The 18,025-nt window shown below is 37.0% G+C and overlaps 1 protein-coding gene across 5 annotated transcripts in view; it reads left to right on the forward strand.

Annotated features, from left to right (window-relative positions):
- Nucleotides 1-409: 409 nt before the first annotated feature.
- ZC3H14 (zinc finger CCCH-type containing 14) overlaps nucleotides 410-18,025 on the forward strand; it is a 33,691-nt gene continuing 16,075 nt past the window's right edge. For 3 of the 5 annotated variants that reach the window (XM_039883982.1, XM_039883984.1, XM_039883983.1), the window contains exons 1-9: nucleotides 555-590; nucleotides 1,077-1,119; nucleotides 3,707-3,821; nucleotides 5,922-5,962; nucleotides 6,428-6,623; nucleotides 6,947-7,376; nucleotides 7,902-8,062; nucleotides 8,387-8,487; nucleotides 9,898-10,053. In XM_039883982.1, coding sequence (XP_039739916.1) covers nucleotides 555-590; nucleotides 1,077-1,119; nucleotides 3,707-3,821; nucleotides 5,922-5,962; nucleotides 6,428-6,623; nucleotides 6,947-7,376; nucleotides 7,902-8,062; nucleotides 8,387-8,487; nucleotides 9,898-10,053 — 1,279 coding nt within the window. Of the gene's footprint in view, nucleotides 591-1,076; nucleotides 1,120-3,706; nucleotides 3,822-5,921; nucleotides 5,963-6,427; nucleotides 6,624-6,946; nucleotides 7,377-7,901; nucleotides 8,063-8,386; nucleotides 8,488-9,897; nucleotides 10,054-18,025 lie in introns of all 5 variants that reach the window. The other 2 variants (XM_039883981.1, XM_039883985.1) reach the window with 2 other exon arrangements.

The following is an 18,025-nucleotide window of genomic DNA, read 5'->3' on the forward strand; positions in this document are numbered from 1 at the left end:
CTGGGTATTCCATTTTCCCTCCAAGTGTTACTTAAAATGCAACCACTAAGGGGCAGTTTATATCCTGGAGACAGGTAGAAAAACAAGACTCAAGAGTTTAAATATCTAGATCGCTATCATAGTAACAGTAAGCGAAGGCTAGATTCGAATTCGGATCTCACGCCAAAGCCAAGGATCTTTCCGCCGCATATTTAATTCACCCATATGAGTCAGTGGTAGCAAGGAAAGGAAAGAATCGACAGCTATGCAGGAGCCAGAGAGGAAGAGAGAAGTGAAGGCCACGCGCACGCCTCTGCTGTCCCTGCCGCCAGCAGAGGGCGCCAGAGCACAGGCTCCGCGGGTCCAGGTGCGCGCAGGCGCAGGCGCAGGCGCCCTCCACTCGCCTCGCTCCGGCGCGCCGGGGCTGTGGGGGCGGGTCACGCAGAGCGCGCAGCCAGAAGCGGCGGTGGCTGTAGCGGCGGCGGTGGCGGCAGAGCTGCGGCCTGGGAGCCGGCTCCGCGCACCGGCCAAGCGAAGCGCCACGCAGTGCTGAGCCCGCCGCCCGCCGCAGAGCCATGGAGATCGGCACCGAGATCAGCCGCAAGATTCGAGTAAGGCCAGGGTCGGGCGGGGGCGGGAAGCCGGGCCTCGGCGGACGCGCGGTTGTCAGGAGTAACGGGGACGATGGGCCCGGCCTGGCCGCTGCGGCCTGGTCGCCGCCGAGCGCTTCTCGCGCGGGCCGCGGGGCGGGAGGGCGGCGCCTCGGCCGACTGCCTCGGACCTGGCGGCTTCGTAAGCGCGGTGGGCAGATGGGGCCGCGGCTGAATAGGTAGTCGCGGGGAGACGGAAGGAGACGTGGGGGGCCCAGGAGAGCCTTGCACGGCTGCGCAGGGAGCCGCGCTCGGGTCGCTGCTGGAGGGGGGCGACCGGGGGAGGGGGCTGCAGGGATCGGGGAGGGGACCGCGGCGTTTCCCCGCCCCCACCGGCGCGGAGGCGGGCAGGAGGTGCGCGCACCCGCAAAGTTGCCTCAGCGCTGGGGAGTCGGTTTGTTTTCCAAGGGCCGTTTTTCTCACACGTTTGTCTTTTTTTCCCGTCAGAGTGCCATTAAGGGGAAATTGCAAGAGTTAGGAGCTTATGTTGGTAAGTTGTTTTGCTGTTGTTTGCCTAATAGAATTTGGAGTCTGCAGCTAATTAAATTTTAGTGAGTGCATTTTTCTCATCGTACTTTTGACTTTGGAAAGACCTTTTTCTACTGTGATATTCCCTAGTTATTTCTTTTCGTTACCGTCTTTCTATTGAAAGCTCTGTAAACAACCTTTTCCCCCAAAACCCCTTCTAATATGGGGTATTGAAATTGTTTAGCGTCTTCTCTGTTGAGGCTCTGTCTTATTTTTATTGTTTTTCCTATTTTCATTATCTTCCTCTTGATCTTCATTTTTCAGAATTATTTTGCATGTGAATGTTTGATGCTTTCTGGCATTTGTTTCTGTCATGGTTCAGTGAGTTTTATTTTTAGATCTGTTTTTTCCTGTTCCTTTCTCTTACCTTCCGACAGTAATGCATCTTCTATCTCTTTATTATTTTGTGGTTTTATAATTCGAGTGTTTACTCTGGGCCAGGCACTGTGCTTAACCGTTGTATATGCATTAGGTCATGATAATCCTCAGGAAAACACTGGAAGGTAAGTGGTAATATCCCATCCCCAATTGTACAAGCAAGGAAATTTAAGCTTTCAGTGCTTACTTGAGCATGATTGAGGTCTGGTTCTATTGGCTCCCAAGCTGGTGCCTGCTATAAAAATAATAGCTATTCCTGCTAAAATACTCAACTGTATGTATTAATGACAGTGGTTCTCAAAGTGTGGGAGACCCCCAGGATCTCTGAAGTCAAAACTATTTTCATATGAATACTGACAGGATACTTGCCATTTCACTGTGCTCACATTTGGATTGTGCAAAAGCCATGGGAGTGAAAACTGCAGGTATTTTAGCTTGAATCAGGAAATCAGTCTCACACCAAAGTCTATAAGAAATCATATTCTTCACCACCACCCCTCCATTTGCAGTTTTTTAAAAAAGAAGCCAGTTTCACTTAATGTAGTTGATGAAGCAGTAAAAATATTTTTTTAAACCCTGGCCCTTGACTATATCTTTTTAATATTCATTGTGAGGCAGTAGGAAGTACTCATAAAGCACTTTTGCAGTATACTGAAACGTGATGGATTGTTTTAGGAAAAGGATTTGTGTCATTGTTTGAGTTGAGAACTGTACTAGCCACCTTTTTCATGAAATGTTATTTTTAACTTCTAAGAAGGATTGTCAAGCTAATTACATACACTTGAGTGTTTTAGCAGACATTCTCTTGAACATGAGCAGAGGAAAGGAACAGATAGACTTTACTGCAAATGACAAAAGTTGAGGTTTCAAATTAGTTTTGGAAAATTTGTCTCTTCCTCTATGAATTTGAACAGCTTCCCAGTACTTCAAAGAATATCTGTTGAAATCAATGGTGATATTGATAAATGATTCATTTATTTAAAATCTCAAATCAAGAATTTTGAGCCTATTACTGATTACAGGCTTAATGAAGTCCAGTCATTAGCTTGAATATGGTGTATACCTCTCTCCACCATTCCCTGCTCTCACCCTGTACCCAGGTAACTACTCGTCTCATTTATGTAAAATTTTGGAAAGTGCAAAATTAACATATAGTGACAGAAAGCACGGTCTGTTAACTTTCATCACTGACATGAGGGAGAAAACTGTCAAGATGCCAAAGCACTCTAACTCTTACATTTGTTGACCTTTTCTGGATTATCACTGGCAGCCCAAAGTGGGTACACTTTGTATAAATAAACTACTGGGGTTATTTACTAAAATTTCCAGAAAGCAGTGAGAATGCTTTGATAATCTCTAAAGATAATAATAAATGATTGACAGCTTGTATCTCCTCACATCGTATCGTATGCTTCCATCAAATAATTTTGATTTCTCTCCATTTGTTGACTGGGCTTTCTCAGTGCATTTGTGCTTTTCTTGAACTGGAGTTCTGAGATTTCTCCTTGAAATGAATGTCTGATAGTACTTTTGAAATGAACCTTTCTTCCTACATAGAAATATAAGTATTTAAGATATTAAATCTAAAGGAATTTTTTTTGGTAGGAATTAGAATTCCTGGTAAATGGTTTTGCTTCCTTGCCTTCTTTCTTTGGTGGTTTTTGTTTCATCTTAAGATTGAAATTTTTAAGTGATGTAGAGTTTTTGGGTGGTTTTAGTTTATTTGATAATGTTGCAAGTTTATTACCCTGAGTAATTGAAGTCTGATTTTGCCGAGGGTAAAGGTGTTGTCTTGAAAAATGAGTATCGTTTTGAAACAAACACTGCACAAAACTCAAGTCATTCTTGAATGTCTATACGCTTTCTGGAAGCGTCTCTGAAATTAATGAACATTATTAAGTTACAAGGAGATGAATGCACTCTCAAATTTAATACTATAATTTAGAATATCTAGTTTTGTAAGCATTCATCATTTAATTCCCATCTTTCTAGTAATTGAAATACCTATACAATGAAAAGAAAAAAAGCTGTATTCTCCAACATAATTCCAGTAGAGCTGAGATATTAGTTCTTAGAGCTACATCTATATCTCCAAGCACATCAGCCTTAAGCGGAAGAAAAATATTGAGAGAAACATAAAAAAGTTTTTATATACTTTTCCTTTTAAATAGATGAAGAACTTCCTGATTACATTATGGTGATGGTCGCCAACAAGAAAAGTCAGGACCAAATGACAGAGGACCTGTCCCTGTTTCTAGGGAACAACACAATTCGATTCACCGTATGGTATGTTTCTGAATATTTACCCTTAGACCAAAGTTTGGTACAAGTCAGAGTAGGTGTTCTGTCTGAGAAGAGGTTCTTGACAGGAGAGTAAGATTCAGTGTGGAGAAGCAGGTTGGTGAGCAATGAGAGCACGGCCTCCAGCCAGACTGCCAAGGTCGAATCTTGAATCTGCTTCTTGCCTGGTTTCTCCATGTGTAAAATGGGCATAGTAAATCATCTTTATGGGATGGGGTGAGGATTAAATGAGCTAATACATGTAATGTGTTTACAGCTGTGCCTGGCCCATAGCAAGTCCTTAGAATATGTCAACTGTAGTTACTATGTTTCCTTTGTAAACTTCTACATCTTATTTCTTTCCTCCAACCAAAACTAGTTGCAAATGTTTTTTTAGACGGGGTTGACTTTCCAAATTGCTTTTGCCAATGAGTTAACTCTTAGGGGCAAGGTTTTTTGACAAAATTTTAAATTTTTTAAACTTTTTGAAGTTTGAATTTTAAAATAGGCAACTTTGTTTTCAAATTTAAGTTAATATAATTATATTTCCTTTTTCAAACCACATGTACCTTTAGTTGAGATGAGAATACCGACTGAAAGCATAAAATTCAATTAAGAAGGCAGGCCAGATTCTGGTACCAGGTTTGAGGTAAACTGAAGGCTAGGAGAAGATAATGATGTGGCTGAGACTAGAGCAGGAAGTACACATATAAGGGCCCTCATGCTGGGAACCACCAATTACAGCACAGTTGATGATGGAACATAAGGTGAGTGAGCAGCGTGGCTTGCTTAATTTGAATGGCAGGAGACCGAGACAGAATAGGAGGCACTAAGGACAGATATGCAGCTAATTGACTTACCTTTAAACCAGAAGTTTGTCTTGAAAGTACTTTTGTCTCAGCAGGTAAACGTATGCTTTACAGCTCCTGTGAATCTTGAAATGCACACAGAATTCACTAGTTTTATATTACACAGTTTTGAAGAACATTGAGTGTAATGGTCAATCCTCAAATGTTTCGGTACATAAACCCTGCTGCAGCTTGGGTGACCTAACCCACTTGCTACAGTTTTTACCCCAGAATTTACCCCCCTCCCCCCAAAAAAAAGAGATCATGGAATTTTGACGGGGGAAATTATTATCATGAGTACTTTTTTTTTTTTAAGTCTTCAGCAGTCTAGATATTTGTTTTCATGCACATTTTTTATGACCTGACTTCTGGTTCAACCTTTGGATCACTTTGGTTTGAGGCCCACTAATATAATATGGGAGATTGACTTAGTAGATCTTTTCTCAGGTAAGTTAGTGTAATGCACTAGACAGATTTCTTACATACACATAGACTACTAACTAAATTTGAATTTAAAAGCAAATTAATTCAACTATCTCACCTTGTCATAAATTCAATTCTTGTGTCTCTTCTCTGTCTTGGTGCTTCACTTTCCTTAGTTAAATGTTCATTGACACCAGCCCCAGACTATTCTGATTATCTTTGGAGCCCTGGAGTAATTGTGTCCTAGGGGACGGTGGCATGTGATTTGGGTTCTGGGTGACACATAATGAGCTGTTTCTGGTGTTTCAGGAGGCATGGCCTTTTCGAAGGATTGTAAGGCAAATTTGCCTTGTACTAATCTACTAAAATAGGTTACAGTACAAGCAAGGTTGTTTGTGCTTGTTCACAGCATTAGTTTTGTATTAACAGTAGTAGGTAAAATAAATTTAAACTGTTCTTAAATAGTTATATTACATGTTTCTGGTATTTTATCTTTTACTGTAAGTTACATAGAGCCTTTAGTCCTTAACAAAACAAAATGACATTTTTTGTAGATAAAGACTGGTCAGTTCATATCCTTGTAGAGGGTAGATGTTGAAAATAGCAATTTAAAAAGTATGATTTTTGATTGGCTTTACATTATTCCTGTAAAGCCTTTTTTAAAAATGTGAAACTTAGTTAATTTTAATACAATTTATCCATTAAATACCATTTGGTACCATTTGTCAATAATTATCTGAAGATTAATTCTATAATGTCATGAAATTTAGAGTGACAGTTGAAATAAAATCTTCCTTGATTAAAGAAAGCTTTAAACATATTTTTTTTATTTTAGGCTTCATGGTGTATTAGATAAACTTCGCTCTGTTACAACCGGTAAGGTTCATAAATTTTTTTTTTTTTTTTTAATTTGCTATACGATTGCTTTCTTTCTAAAGTCATTTATACTGCTTTGGGAAAAAAAACCCATCAATTCGAAAGCAGTAGTCCATTGAACTTTTTTAGGAAGCACATATTTTTATGAATTTAAGAGCAGTAAATTTAATATAATTCAAAGATAATTTAAACAAGAGAAGGGGGACTATGCAATTTCTCCTAAGAAACTAATTATAGACATGTACAATAATTTAGTCTCAAGGATGTTTCAATATTTTATAAATGAAATTATTTTAGTCCAGTAATAGAAAGTTGAATAAATGATCATGTTACTATATATGGAATAATATATAGCCCTTAAAAATATTATGGGAGAACATTCATTACTTTAAAATCGGTGATGAAGAAGGAGAAGGATCAGAGTAAGAAAAATAGTTTAAAAAGATCATGTGTTGTTCTTTCCAGACCCCTCCAGTCTAAAGTCCTCTGATACCAACATATTCGATAGTAACGTGCCTTCAAACAAGAGTAGTTTCAGTCGGGGAGATGAGAGAAGGCACGAGGCTGCAGTGCCACCCCTTGCAGTTTCGAGCACTAGACCTGATAAAAGAGATTCCAGAGTTTCTACTAGTTCACAGGAGCAGAAGAGCACTACTGTCAGGTAAGAGTCCCAGGTAGACCTGTGGGCAGATGGGTTACATATATGATATTTATGTTTTTATATCTTCAAATTGCCATTTTCAGAAAGTTTTGGAAACAGGTGGTCATGAGCAATATTTTAAATAATGGATAAGACCAGAATACGATTATCTTTTACCTCAAATATAGTAAATTAGAATTTTAAAAAAGAATGCTTTATCAAAGTAGATTTTAATGGAATACATAGAATATTCAAACTTTTTAATTACAATTTAAGTAAGTATTCTCTGCCAATTTAAGCTATTACTCTAAATTGGTTGTAATGATGTGTGTGTATTTTAATAGACAGACTTATGATGATGGAGCTGCAACCCGACTAATGTCAACAGTGAAACCTCTGAGGGAGCCAGCACCCTCTGAAGATGTGATTGATATTAAGCCGGAACCAGATGATCTCATCGATGAAGACCTCAATTTTGTGCAGGACAATCCCTTATCTCAGAAAAAACCTACAGTGACACTTACATATGGTTCTTCTCGTCCTTCTATTGAAATTTATCGACCTCCTGCAAGTCGAACTGCAGATAGCGGTGTTCATTTAAATAGGTTGCAATTTCAACAGCAGCAAAACAGTATTCATGCTGCCAAGCAACTCGATATACAGAACAGCCGGGTCTATGAAACTGGACGTTTGTGTGAACCAGAAGTGCTTAACAGCTTAGAAGAGACTTACAGTCCCTTCTTCAGAAACAACTCAGAAAAAATGAGTATTGAGGTTTGTATATACTTTTAAATTTTGGCTTGTTAGGCTGAAAATTGGCAGTTCTTTATACTAGATAGTATGTGAAATAACTACACACATATTGGAAGTTTCTTTTGAACCGATTTCTGTGCCGCTCAGCAGATTACATCAGATTCTCCATGACTGGCTTCTACAGATATTTTACATCTTGTTTACTTTCCTGCCAACATGTGAGATAGTTTTAACCTTATAATTATGGGGGGATTTTAGGTCAATTTTAGATTTTTCATGGCAGTTACCAGTAAAGAACTGAGGAACTCCATTTCGTTAGTTTCCTCAGCAGTGCCATATGCTGCTGTTTATAAATGAAGGTGAAGCGCTAGTTTCTGTTGTAGCTAAAGGTTGGCTATCAGGGATGATATCCACATCTTTATTAGAAACCAGGAAATAGCCCATGCATTCCTAATATGATTGGCTTTTTCTTAAAAAGAAAAGAAATTCTGAGGTATACCTTTGTTATTTTCTGAGATAGGTAAATGTGAATTTATCTAATTGTAGGAAGAAAACTTTCGGAAGAGAAAGTTGCCTGTGGTAAGTTCAGTTGTTAAAGTAAAAAAATTCAATCACGATGGAGAAGAGGAGGAAGAAGATGATGATTGTGGGTCCCGTATGGGGAGCATCTCCAGCAGTGTGTCAGTGCCAGCAAAGCCTGAAAGGAGGTACCTGAACATGTCTGTAAATTAATCTTTTGATTGCTTGATGGAGTCTTTCGGGTTTCTTGATGATATAAAGTAACGATTTAGTAGCATGTAAGACTTATACTGGTTTTCGAGAAACATATTAATGAAAGAAATTGCTTAAAATTGGAGAAATTGTGGAGAATATTAAAAACTTAACACGGATGTGAAAGTTGATCAGTTATAAGGTTCCAATCCAGCTAGTCTGTTCGAACCCTAGGAGAAGGCTTAGTAAAGGCTGTAATGGGTGGCTAGCACGTAAAGAACCCAAACCTATAATCAAAATATTTTTCTTAACCTTTTTAGACCTTCACTTCCACCTTCTAAACAAGCCAACAAGAATCTAATTTTGAAGGCTATATCCGAAGCTCAAGAATCTGTAACAAAAACAACTAACTATTCTGCAGGTAATTGAAATGAATTATGTTTTCGTTAAGAGATTTCTATAATTCTTGAGTAAGCTAGAAATGATTGCTTCCCAAGTAGTAGTAAAATAAAGATGCCTACCAGACGTCAAGAAGAAGATGACAATCAGGAAAAAACAGTTTTAAGAGATTTGACCAATTTGAGAAACTTTCCCAACTGTCAGTGGAGTTTAGTTGTTTGAACAACTATAATGTCATTTACTCTCTCCAGTGTGTTTGAAATATGTAATTGAAATTTTAAAGAGAGTTTTTATAAAGATGGGACTTTCATATTCATAGCACCAGAGTCAACATTAGATATGAATTTATGATGTGTAAAAGGGTGCAAAATTGGATAATATCGAGACCGAAGTCAGAAAAATTAGTCTGTGAACAGGTTAGTTTCTTTGAGTAGAACCCATTAATAGAATATAAGGCAGAAAATTGACTCATTTGTGAAGTTCCTGCCCTAATCCCGTTAGTATGAAATCATTTTAGCGAATATAAAAGTATTACATGTTTTTAAAACAAAGATGTGTCAGCTATAATCTGATTGCACAGAAAACTTATTCTGAAATGCAAACCAAATGATGGGTCCATATTGCCAATAAATTTTGTACTCTGCCCGATGTGCCAGAGTCTCTGTGTATAAGTTTCATTAAGCTGTAATGATTACCCAGTTAAAAGTTTTTTATTTCACTTTTGCTCCAAATTTGATAACTCCTTTCAGCATTGTTCTGCTTTTCGATTTTTTGCATCTCTTTTTGTGACCCCTTTCTAAAGTGAAGTAAACTGTGTTTTTATCCCAATAATCATCTGTCCCTCTGCTTCTCCCCATTCCTAATTTAATCTTCGAACAAAAAATTTAACAGGTTTCAGCATATAGGATAAAGATTATCAGGCAAAGGCCTACCCATACTCGATTCAACGATTCATCTATTTACATTCCCTTTTTTGGTCTGTCAGCAATATTGAGGGTTTAGAATGATGAGAAATAGAGATTTTTGCTCACTGTGACCTTACAATTTCCTGCTTTTATAATAGTTGGAGATTACTGAAGTTTTCTGAGAAATAGTATTGAAGTTCTTTCTTTACCTAGGTTATCTAAATTATAATTTGAAGTTGCTAAAGGAAGATGAAGCAGACCCTAAACAGCATTTGGTCATAAATAAATTCATATGTGCTTCAATGTGTATATGGCATGTCATTTAAAATGTGTAGATGTTGTTTACATACATGTGGGTATCTAAGGGATCTTTCAAGAATATTTTAAGAAAAAATGAGATGGTATCTGTGAACTGTTTCACTTTTATATGTTCTAAAGTCAAGGAGGCATTTATGTTTACTATGACATTCACTTGAGTTTTAATGTATTACTATATTTGCATTTATTTTTTGTTTTTTATATAAAAGGCTCACAGAAACAGACCCTTCCAGTTGCTCCCAGAACTCGAACTTCTCAAGAAGAATTGCTGGCAGAAATGGTCCAGGGACAAAGCAGGACCTCTAGAATAAGTCCCCCCATTAAAGAAGAGGAAACAAAAGGAGATAATATAGAAAAAATTCAAGGTAATAATTTAATGGTATTTCATTCTATATTATACTTCTTTAATGAGACATTCAGTGTTTTCCAGTAGGTGTTTATGAAATGTTATACTATGAGAAAAGTGCTCATTAGGCCCAAAAATATTGAGAAGGGACCATGAGGAATTGATTCCTGTGTTTTTCAGAATTTTAAAAACCTTTTTATCATGAGAATATCTAATATTCTCAAAAGTAGAAAGAATAATGCAATGATTTCCATGTATTCAGTCACCCAGCCTCAATGTTACCAGTATTTTGCTAATTTTTAGAAAGGACATATTTAAAAACATATGTACATTATAGCTTTCCTTCTTTTTGTTAATATTACCCCCTTGGTCTCTTGAGTTTGAAATCTTGTCTTTAAATTTCCCTAATGTAAGCATCCTCTCTCTCTGACCTGCCAGATCTGCCTTATTGTCCCAGTGGCCTTGCTTTATCCCCTTGGGCCTGACATAACTACAGTTAGCTTCCAACTGATCTTTCTCCTTCCTTTCTCTCAAGCAGCAGTCCCCAGCTCCTGCACAAACCCTGTCAGTCTAAAGTGTGATTCTGATTATGTAACTTCCTTATGAGAGCATATATAGTGTCTCCCCCTCCCCCCATCCCCCCAAGGCATGGTCCAGGACTAATGCCATCAGCTTGGCCTTTAGGCACCTTGTTATCTGGCCCCTAAGTCTGTCCAGCCCTTTCTCCACTGCTCTGCAATCCATTCTTTCTGTTCCCCTCAGGAAAGATTCTAGTTTTTTCTTTTTCTCTTCCACTAAGATCTGCTAAAAGATTTGAACCTGAGTGATCCAGCCCCTTATCCAGCAGTCAGCTTGCAGAAGTACAGAGGCCAGAGAAATATGTTGGTTGAGCTGCACCTCAGTGTGCAACAGGCAAAGTACAATCTCTGGGAACCAAATAGGTCAAACAGCTGAGAATTCTGAATTTAAAAGACAAAACGTAAAAGAGGCAGAATTAAGCTCTATTGTCTCAGGATGCATGCTCGTGTGATAAAACCACAGAGAAACTAGGTATTACTCAAAGGCAACAGTGGTTCCTTTGGGAGAGGACTGATTAGATTGGAACTCACGAAGAGGCTTCCGAGGTGGCTGGTGTAGTTCTGTTTTCTGGACTGGACCTGGGTGGTGGTTACAGGAGTAGTCTGCCTTATAATATTCATCAACCTTGTTTTATGTGGTTTTCTGTATCATTGTATTATTTCAGAGTAAATTTAAATGGTATCAAGTACCTCTCTTGATGAGGACTGATACTACTCTTACTGGATTCATTTATTCACAAACACAAAGTGACAGCAAACAGCCATTAGTTAATGTGCTTACTCACTGTTTTATAGCTTAGTTTGTGACGTTTTTTAAAATTATGCACATATATTGGCATGAGTTGTTGATAACAGTGTTCTCTCATTTCTCCAGCCTCTATTTTTACTAGCCTACCAACCTTGCAGTATTTGTGTTTTTTCTTTTTGTCTGGAATTAGTCTGTCATCAGAAGTTTATTTTGTCAGGTTTTTCAAGGACTTAATAATAGTAACTCTGGCTTTATTGATTCACTTTTGGTGTCATTGTTTTCTATTTCATTAGTTTCTGCTCTTATTTTTAATATATCCATTTAAAAAGTTAATTTATCTTTGTCTTTTTAAATGTATACATTTAAGCTTTAAATTTCTCATGCGCTGATTTTACCGTATATAACAAATTTTGATACATTAATGTTTTCATTATCAGTCTAAGCATCTTTAATTCCATTAAGATCTTCATCTTTGACCCATGAGTTATTTGGAAATATTTTTAATTTATAGTACATAGAGGTTTTGTTTTTGCCTTTTAATCTTTTTCTTTTTTTTTTTGATATTCTTAATTTTCTTTTTTTTTGATATTCTTAATTTTTTGATATTCTTCATTTTTTTATGGGCAGATAATGTTTGTATGATACATGTTCCTTGAAAATTGTTAAGACTTAAGGTAGTCGACTTCGTACATCTCCCATGTGCATTTTGGAAGAAAGTGGACTAATTGTTGGCTTGAGAATTTTGCATTTAGTAGATAAAGCTCTACATACAGTTATGATGTTCAAGTCTTGGCCTTGCTGAGGTCTTGGTCTGCTTGATTTAACAAGTGATTGAAAGTTCTTGAGATCATGCATCTGGATGACAAGTTTATCTTAGTTTTTCTGTATTTCTACCAATTTTTGCTTCATTTATTTTGAGGCTGTTAAACTAGATGTATACATATTTAAAATGGTTATATTTCCTGATGAATCGAACCTTTTATCTCAATCACTATCACTCTCTATACTAAACGATACTTTCATCTTAAAGTTAGTAATTTCTGATTAATATTGCTGGTTAGTATTTGCCTTGTATTTCTGATTTTCATGTCTTTGTTATCAATCTTCTCTTAAGTTTTTAAGTTCTTAAGTTTTGGGCATATTTCTTAAATGTCATAAAGCTAGGTTATTGTTCTGTGTTTGTCATTTATTGGAGAGTTTAAACCATTCACATTTATTAGAATTATTGATGTAATTGGCTGGTTTCTGTCATCTTTTTGGTTTGTATTTGCTTGCTTTTGTTTTTCTCTGCTCTTTTGCCTTTTTTTAAAGATTCATTAATTACTATTGTTGATCGCCCAGCTCTACATTTTTTTACTTGTTGAAATTTAAACACTCCACTTCTATATTTTTAGTTATCATTGAATTTTTATCAAGCAGATACAATCAAACACTCCAAAAGTTAATGTTCTGACCCCATTCCCAGACAGTAAATGGACTTTAGGATAACTTAGCACCAGTCTTTACCCTCCTGATTTAAGTTTCTGTTTCATTTTGGTCTTTTTTAAGAATATGTAAATTGGGTACCATTATATTATTTTTCCCAGGCATTGTTTTTTTTGTTTTTTTTTTTTTTAAATATATCTGCGCGTTTTGTTTTTGTTCTCAAATCTCTTGAATGTTTTTTGGGGATCATTAGTTTCCAATATTTTGAAGTATTTTTGAAGTATGTTCTTTGAAAGTTTCTTTAGAACAGATCTGTTGGTGACGAATTTCCCAAGAGTCTGTTTACCTATAAGCATTTTTATTTCTTCTTGATTTTGCGCCGTAGTTTTGCTGGATACTCCTATCTAGGTTAATAATAGCTATTTGCTCTCAGCACATAAAAAATCCATTGTCTTCTGGCTTCCATTGTTATTGAGTGGACCTCTGTCATCCTCATTGTCTGTTGTTCCTTTGTAGGTGATCTGTCCTTTCTCTGGCTGCTTTTAAGATCTTCTCTTTGTTTTTGATGTCCTGCAGTTTCACTACGATGTGTCTAGGCGTGGATTTCCTTTCATTTTTCCTATTTGGTATATGTTGTATAAAATTTTTTAAATATTTTACATCATGAAACATGCTCACCATAGAAAATTTGGAAAAACAAATCACTATAATACCTGCTGATAGATTAGAAAATAATCAAATAGTGTAGGAAAATTTAAAATAAAAAGCAGCATTCCTTGTTTTATTCTTCTCCATACTGGTCTTCCCCAGAGGCCACTGCTTTTAAATGTTTATGACTTTCTTTAATTTTCTCCATGTCTGTAATATGCTTATACCACTGTTTCTTAATTCACCAACTATAGATGGTATCTTTTGATTTCTTGCTATGATATATCAGGAGCTAACACACTTTTTCTGTCTCCAAACCCATATAGTAAAATCTCTATTTTTAGTTAATTTATCGATTATTTTTGTAATTTTAAGAAATACAGCTAAATATGTATTTATTATCTAATTAACTATATTTCAGTATGTTTTGATTCCTCAATTTCAGTATATCTTGACTCCCAAAACAATGTTTATGTTCGTCTTTAATTCTTACATACTTTTTCTCAGCCGACCTACTAAATCCTGTCATCTGATAGTAGAATTTACATTTTCTATTTTTCTACTTAAGAATACCAATTGTAGATTGACCTTAAAAGTTGAGAACCAGTAAGCATTTACATTATTAAGACAGCATTTACAATATTAAGACTATATAAATATTATCTATTACGGGGCCAAATTAATACTTTGCTCCACAGTTCTTTGTTTAGGGAGAGGGTACCGGTTTATGGCCTGTTAGGAACCAGGCCGCATGGCAGGAGGTGAATGGCAGGCCAGCGATGGAAGCTTCATCTGCATTTGCATCACTGTCTCGGCTGCACCTCAGATCATCAAGCATTAGATTCTTGTAAGAGCACCGGTCCCTGGTGCCAAAAAGGTTGGGGACTGCTGATTTAGGGATTCCCTAGAGTTACTTATTTTTTTTTCTCTTGTACAGTTTTTTTGTTTTCCTTGAGTTTTTATTTTCCTCCCCTTCATCCATTGCTCGTGTTATAGCCTAAAAGTCTGTCATTTTATACCGTTAAATCTTTGGGTTCCCTTTTTTTCTTGGGTACCTCCCTCCTAGTGCTTCTGTCCTCTTTTGCTTATCTGACTAGTTGCTTCCTAGGTCTGCTTCAAGGTTGTCATCCCAGGACTTATTTCTCCTCTGAGTTTGCTCTGTATTCCTGGATCCCACTCTGTCTTCTCAGAATGTTCTTCTATTTAGTCACCACAACATGAAGAAACGAAAAAGGTATGGGAGGTAAATTTTCTGAGTGCTTAGAGATTTAAGGATATCCTTGTACTAGATTGATATTTTGGCTAGGTACAGAATTCTAAGTTGAAATTATTTTTCTCAGAACTTTGAAGGCATGACTTTATTATTTTGAGGCTTCTGTGTTTATGCTGGGAAGTTGGTTGCTCATCCTTATTCCACAGTTCTTTGAATAACTGGGGTTTTTTCCTCTAGAATTTTAGGATTTTCTCTGTGTTTATCGTGTCTGAAATTTACTTTGATAAATCTAGGTTCTAGTCACTCACTTTCTGGGTTGGATACCTTATGTACCCTTTCAATTTGAAAATCCATGCTTCAGGGAAATTTTCGTAACATTATTTCTTTAAAAAAATTGTTCTTTGTTTTCATTGTTCTATTTTAGAAATTTCTCTTAGATGATAAACTTCCTGCTTTGATGTTTTTTATCTCTTTCCTCATTTTGGACTCGATATTGGCCTACAGTGGAATATTTTCTTGACATTATTTTCAATCCCTTTTTATTCTGATATAGGCATGCATATTTTAAATTTTTCGTTCTTGTTCTCTTTTTCATAGTATCTTTTATTTTTGGATACGGTAGTATCATTTCAGATTTGTCTGAAAAAACAGGATTTTTTTAAAGAATTCTCTTTTCAGAGTCGATTTTTGTTTGCTTTCTTTTGAACTTTGCCGCTCTTTATAACAGTCTCTGCAGACTCATGGTTCCTAGTTTAAGAAAAGGTGCTACAAAGTCTTACCTAGAGTTGTGGTGTGGACTAAGCTTTACTGTGGGCAGGTTTTGTTTTAAATAAAGCAGATGAGACGCTGCAGTTGGCCTTGAAATTGCAGAAGAATTTCCCTGGGAATGCTTATAAACTCCCACTAGCCATCTAGATTCCCCCTCAGGTAATTCTGAGTTTCTTTAGGAAAAAAAACCCTCTTTTAAGAATTAAAAAATTTTATCTTGTCAATGTCTGTGGCCGTACCATTTGTAAACCTCGTTTTCTGTTTCATGCCCTTCATAGTCTTTGCTCATTGCTCCAGCCTCTACCAGTTGGATTCCCTATGTTGATTTCGTCAAGATTAAATCTCGGCACTGTCAACTTTCAAATTTCTATCTCTAGCTAGGACCTTGCCCCTGAATTCCTGATTCCTATACAACTGTTTATTCTACATTTCTTCATGGATATATAATCATTTAAAACTTGTCTGAAACCTAACCCCTAACAATGTTTTTGTCTGATCTGTTCTTCCTGCTGTCTTCCTTATTTTAGTTAATGGCAGCTTTTCCTTTCTAGTAGCTCAGGCCAGAACATGGTGCTATTCTTCTTTCTTTCAAACTTAGAGACATCCTTCCTTTTCTCTCTCCTTCCTTCCCTCTTTTCCTCTCCTTTTACCTCCCTCCAGTCTTCCAAACCTTTAGTAGATCCTGTCAGCTACTACCTTAAGAATACATTAAAATTCACTCACCCCTCATCATCACCTTTACCATCCTAGCCTTAAATTATCATCCATGACTTGCTTTGATTTTTGGAATAGCGTTCTGACTAGTTGTCTGCTTTCGAACTTGTCCTCCTGCAGTCTGTTTCACATAGCAGCAGAGTGATCCGTTTAAACTGTAAATTAGATCACGCCACTCTGCTCAGAACCCTAGGGGTAGCTCCCTATGACCCTGATCTTGTTGCCTACCACCCTCTCCTTCCTTCCACTTTGTTCTCCTTGCTGTTTCCTAGACATACCTGGTATGTTTGTCTTTCAGAGCATTAAAAGAAGAGCATGTCCGAGATGCTTTTGCCTTCTCCCTGAAATGTTTTTTTCCAGGTATCCACACGTAGTTTGTTCAGAAGTCGTCTCTGCGAGGCCTTCCCCAGCCCCCCGGCCCCGCACTCCCTAACCCGCTTTTCTAAACGATTAGTTTTCTCCGCAGCACTATTACCATCTAATGTGTGTTTTATATTTTTATATTTAGATATTTTTATCCAGACTCAGGACTTTGTGTATCATCAACATAAAATATGTTATATTTTAACAAATATTTTGCTTGTTTCTGAGGTCCATCTCCTTCTCCTCTGCACGAGAATGTAAGCTCTCTGACCAGGGATTTGCATGTGCGTGTTCACTGCTTTTATTGAGTGCCCAGAACAGTGCCTGTCATATAACAGAAGTTCAGTAAATGTATTTGACTTGGAGTTTTCTCAGGGTCTCATTTGAGGCTTTTCTGCTCTTCCTCACAGCCCGTATTTGTCTGTATATTTTCTGTTTTGCAGAAGTTGTTAAATCCTGTGATCTCCACATTTGTGACCATATAATTTTTTGTATAGTAAAATCATTTTTTAGTGTGCACACTCAATATACATATTTTATGTACATATACACACATGCTATTATTGGCGTATATGTTAGAACGTGTAAAAATAGAACTCTTGAGGAGGAGATAATAAATCTACAATAGGATTTTTGATACTTCTTATACCTCAGTGGATAATCTTAGAAACCTAATTTGGCATCCACTGCTGTGTGTAAAGATTTATGCTCTTTTTAAGTTTTTTAGTTCTTTTTTATGGACTCTCCAGAAGGAGAGACTTTAAGTGCATATATATTCAATGGACTGGAAGCACTATGAAAAGTCTTAGTAAGAGGAGTTTTTATGTTCAGAGAAAACAAGGAAAGTACCTCCTTCGTTCTGCCCATTGTCTTCCTCACAGGTAAGCAATGAAAACAGTTTGTCTTATCTGTAGTCGTCTTGGCATTTTTTCATATGTATATACATGTGTACCTTTCTCTATAAAGTAGAATTATATGCACTTTTATATGCATGCACACATATGTATGTGTAAAATAGGAATTACACCACATGAGTTTCTCTGACGTGTTTTATTCTGCTTACCTATTACGGAGAGAAGTATAACAACATAGTGATGATGAGTATATGGACTCAGGGAGCCTGACTGACTGTTCATCCAGGCTCTGCCACTTACTAGCTGACATTAACTTTTCTGTGTTCTAGTTTCCTTAAAATATGTAAACTTCCTCTGCTGATGGATTTTTACATTGGAATCTATGGAAGGATCTTTATTTTTCATTCTAGAGTTAAGCTGGACACAATGGGTGATGATAACAGGAAAGCTTAAGATGGGTTCTTTTTAGGCACCTTGTTTTCTTTATGACTCATCCTCTGCTTTCTTGCTTTTCTCATTGAAGTTGTGTTTGCTACCCTCTTGCGAACCAGCTGGTTTGCTGGTGGAGTTTGGCTGTGGATGTCCTGCTCTCCCTAATGTCATATGTCAACTGGTTTTCTTAAAAAATTCTGTGTGAAACCAGAGCCTTGTAAATTTTGAAAATTGTTTTTTATCTTTTG

This window comes from Pteropus medius, unplaced genomic scaffold, assembly GCF_902729225.1.
Source record: "Pteropus medius unplaced genomic scaffold, Ma_sr-lr_union100, whole genome shotgun sequence".
Classification (NCBI taxonomy): domain Eukaryota; kingdom Metazoa; phylum Chordata; class Mammalia; order Chiroptera; family Pteropodidae; genus Pteropus; species Pteropus medius.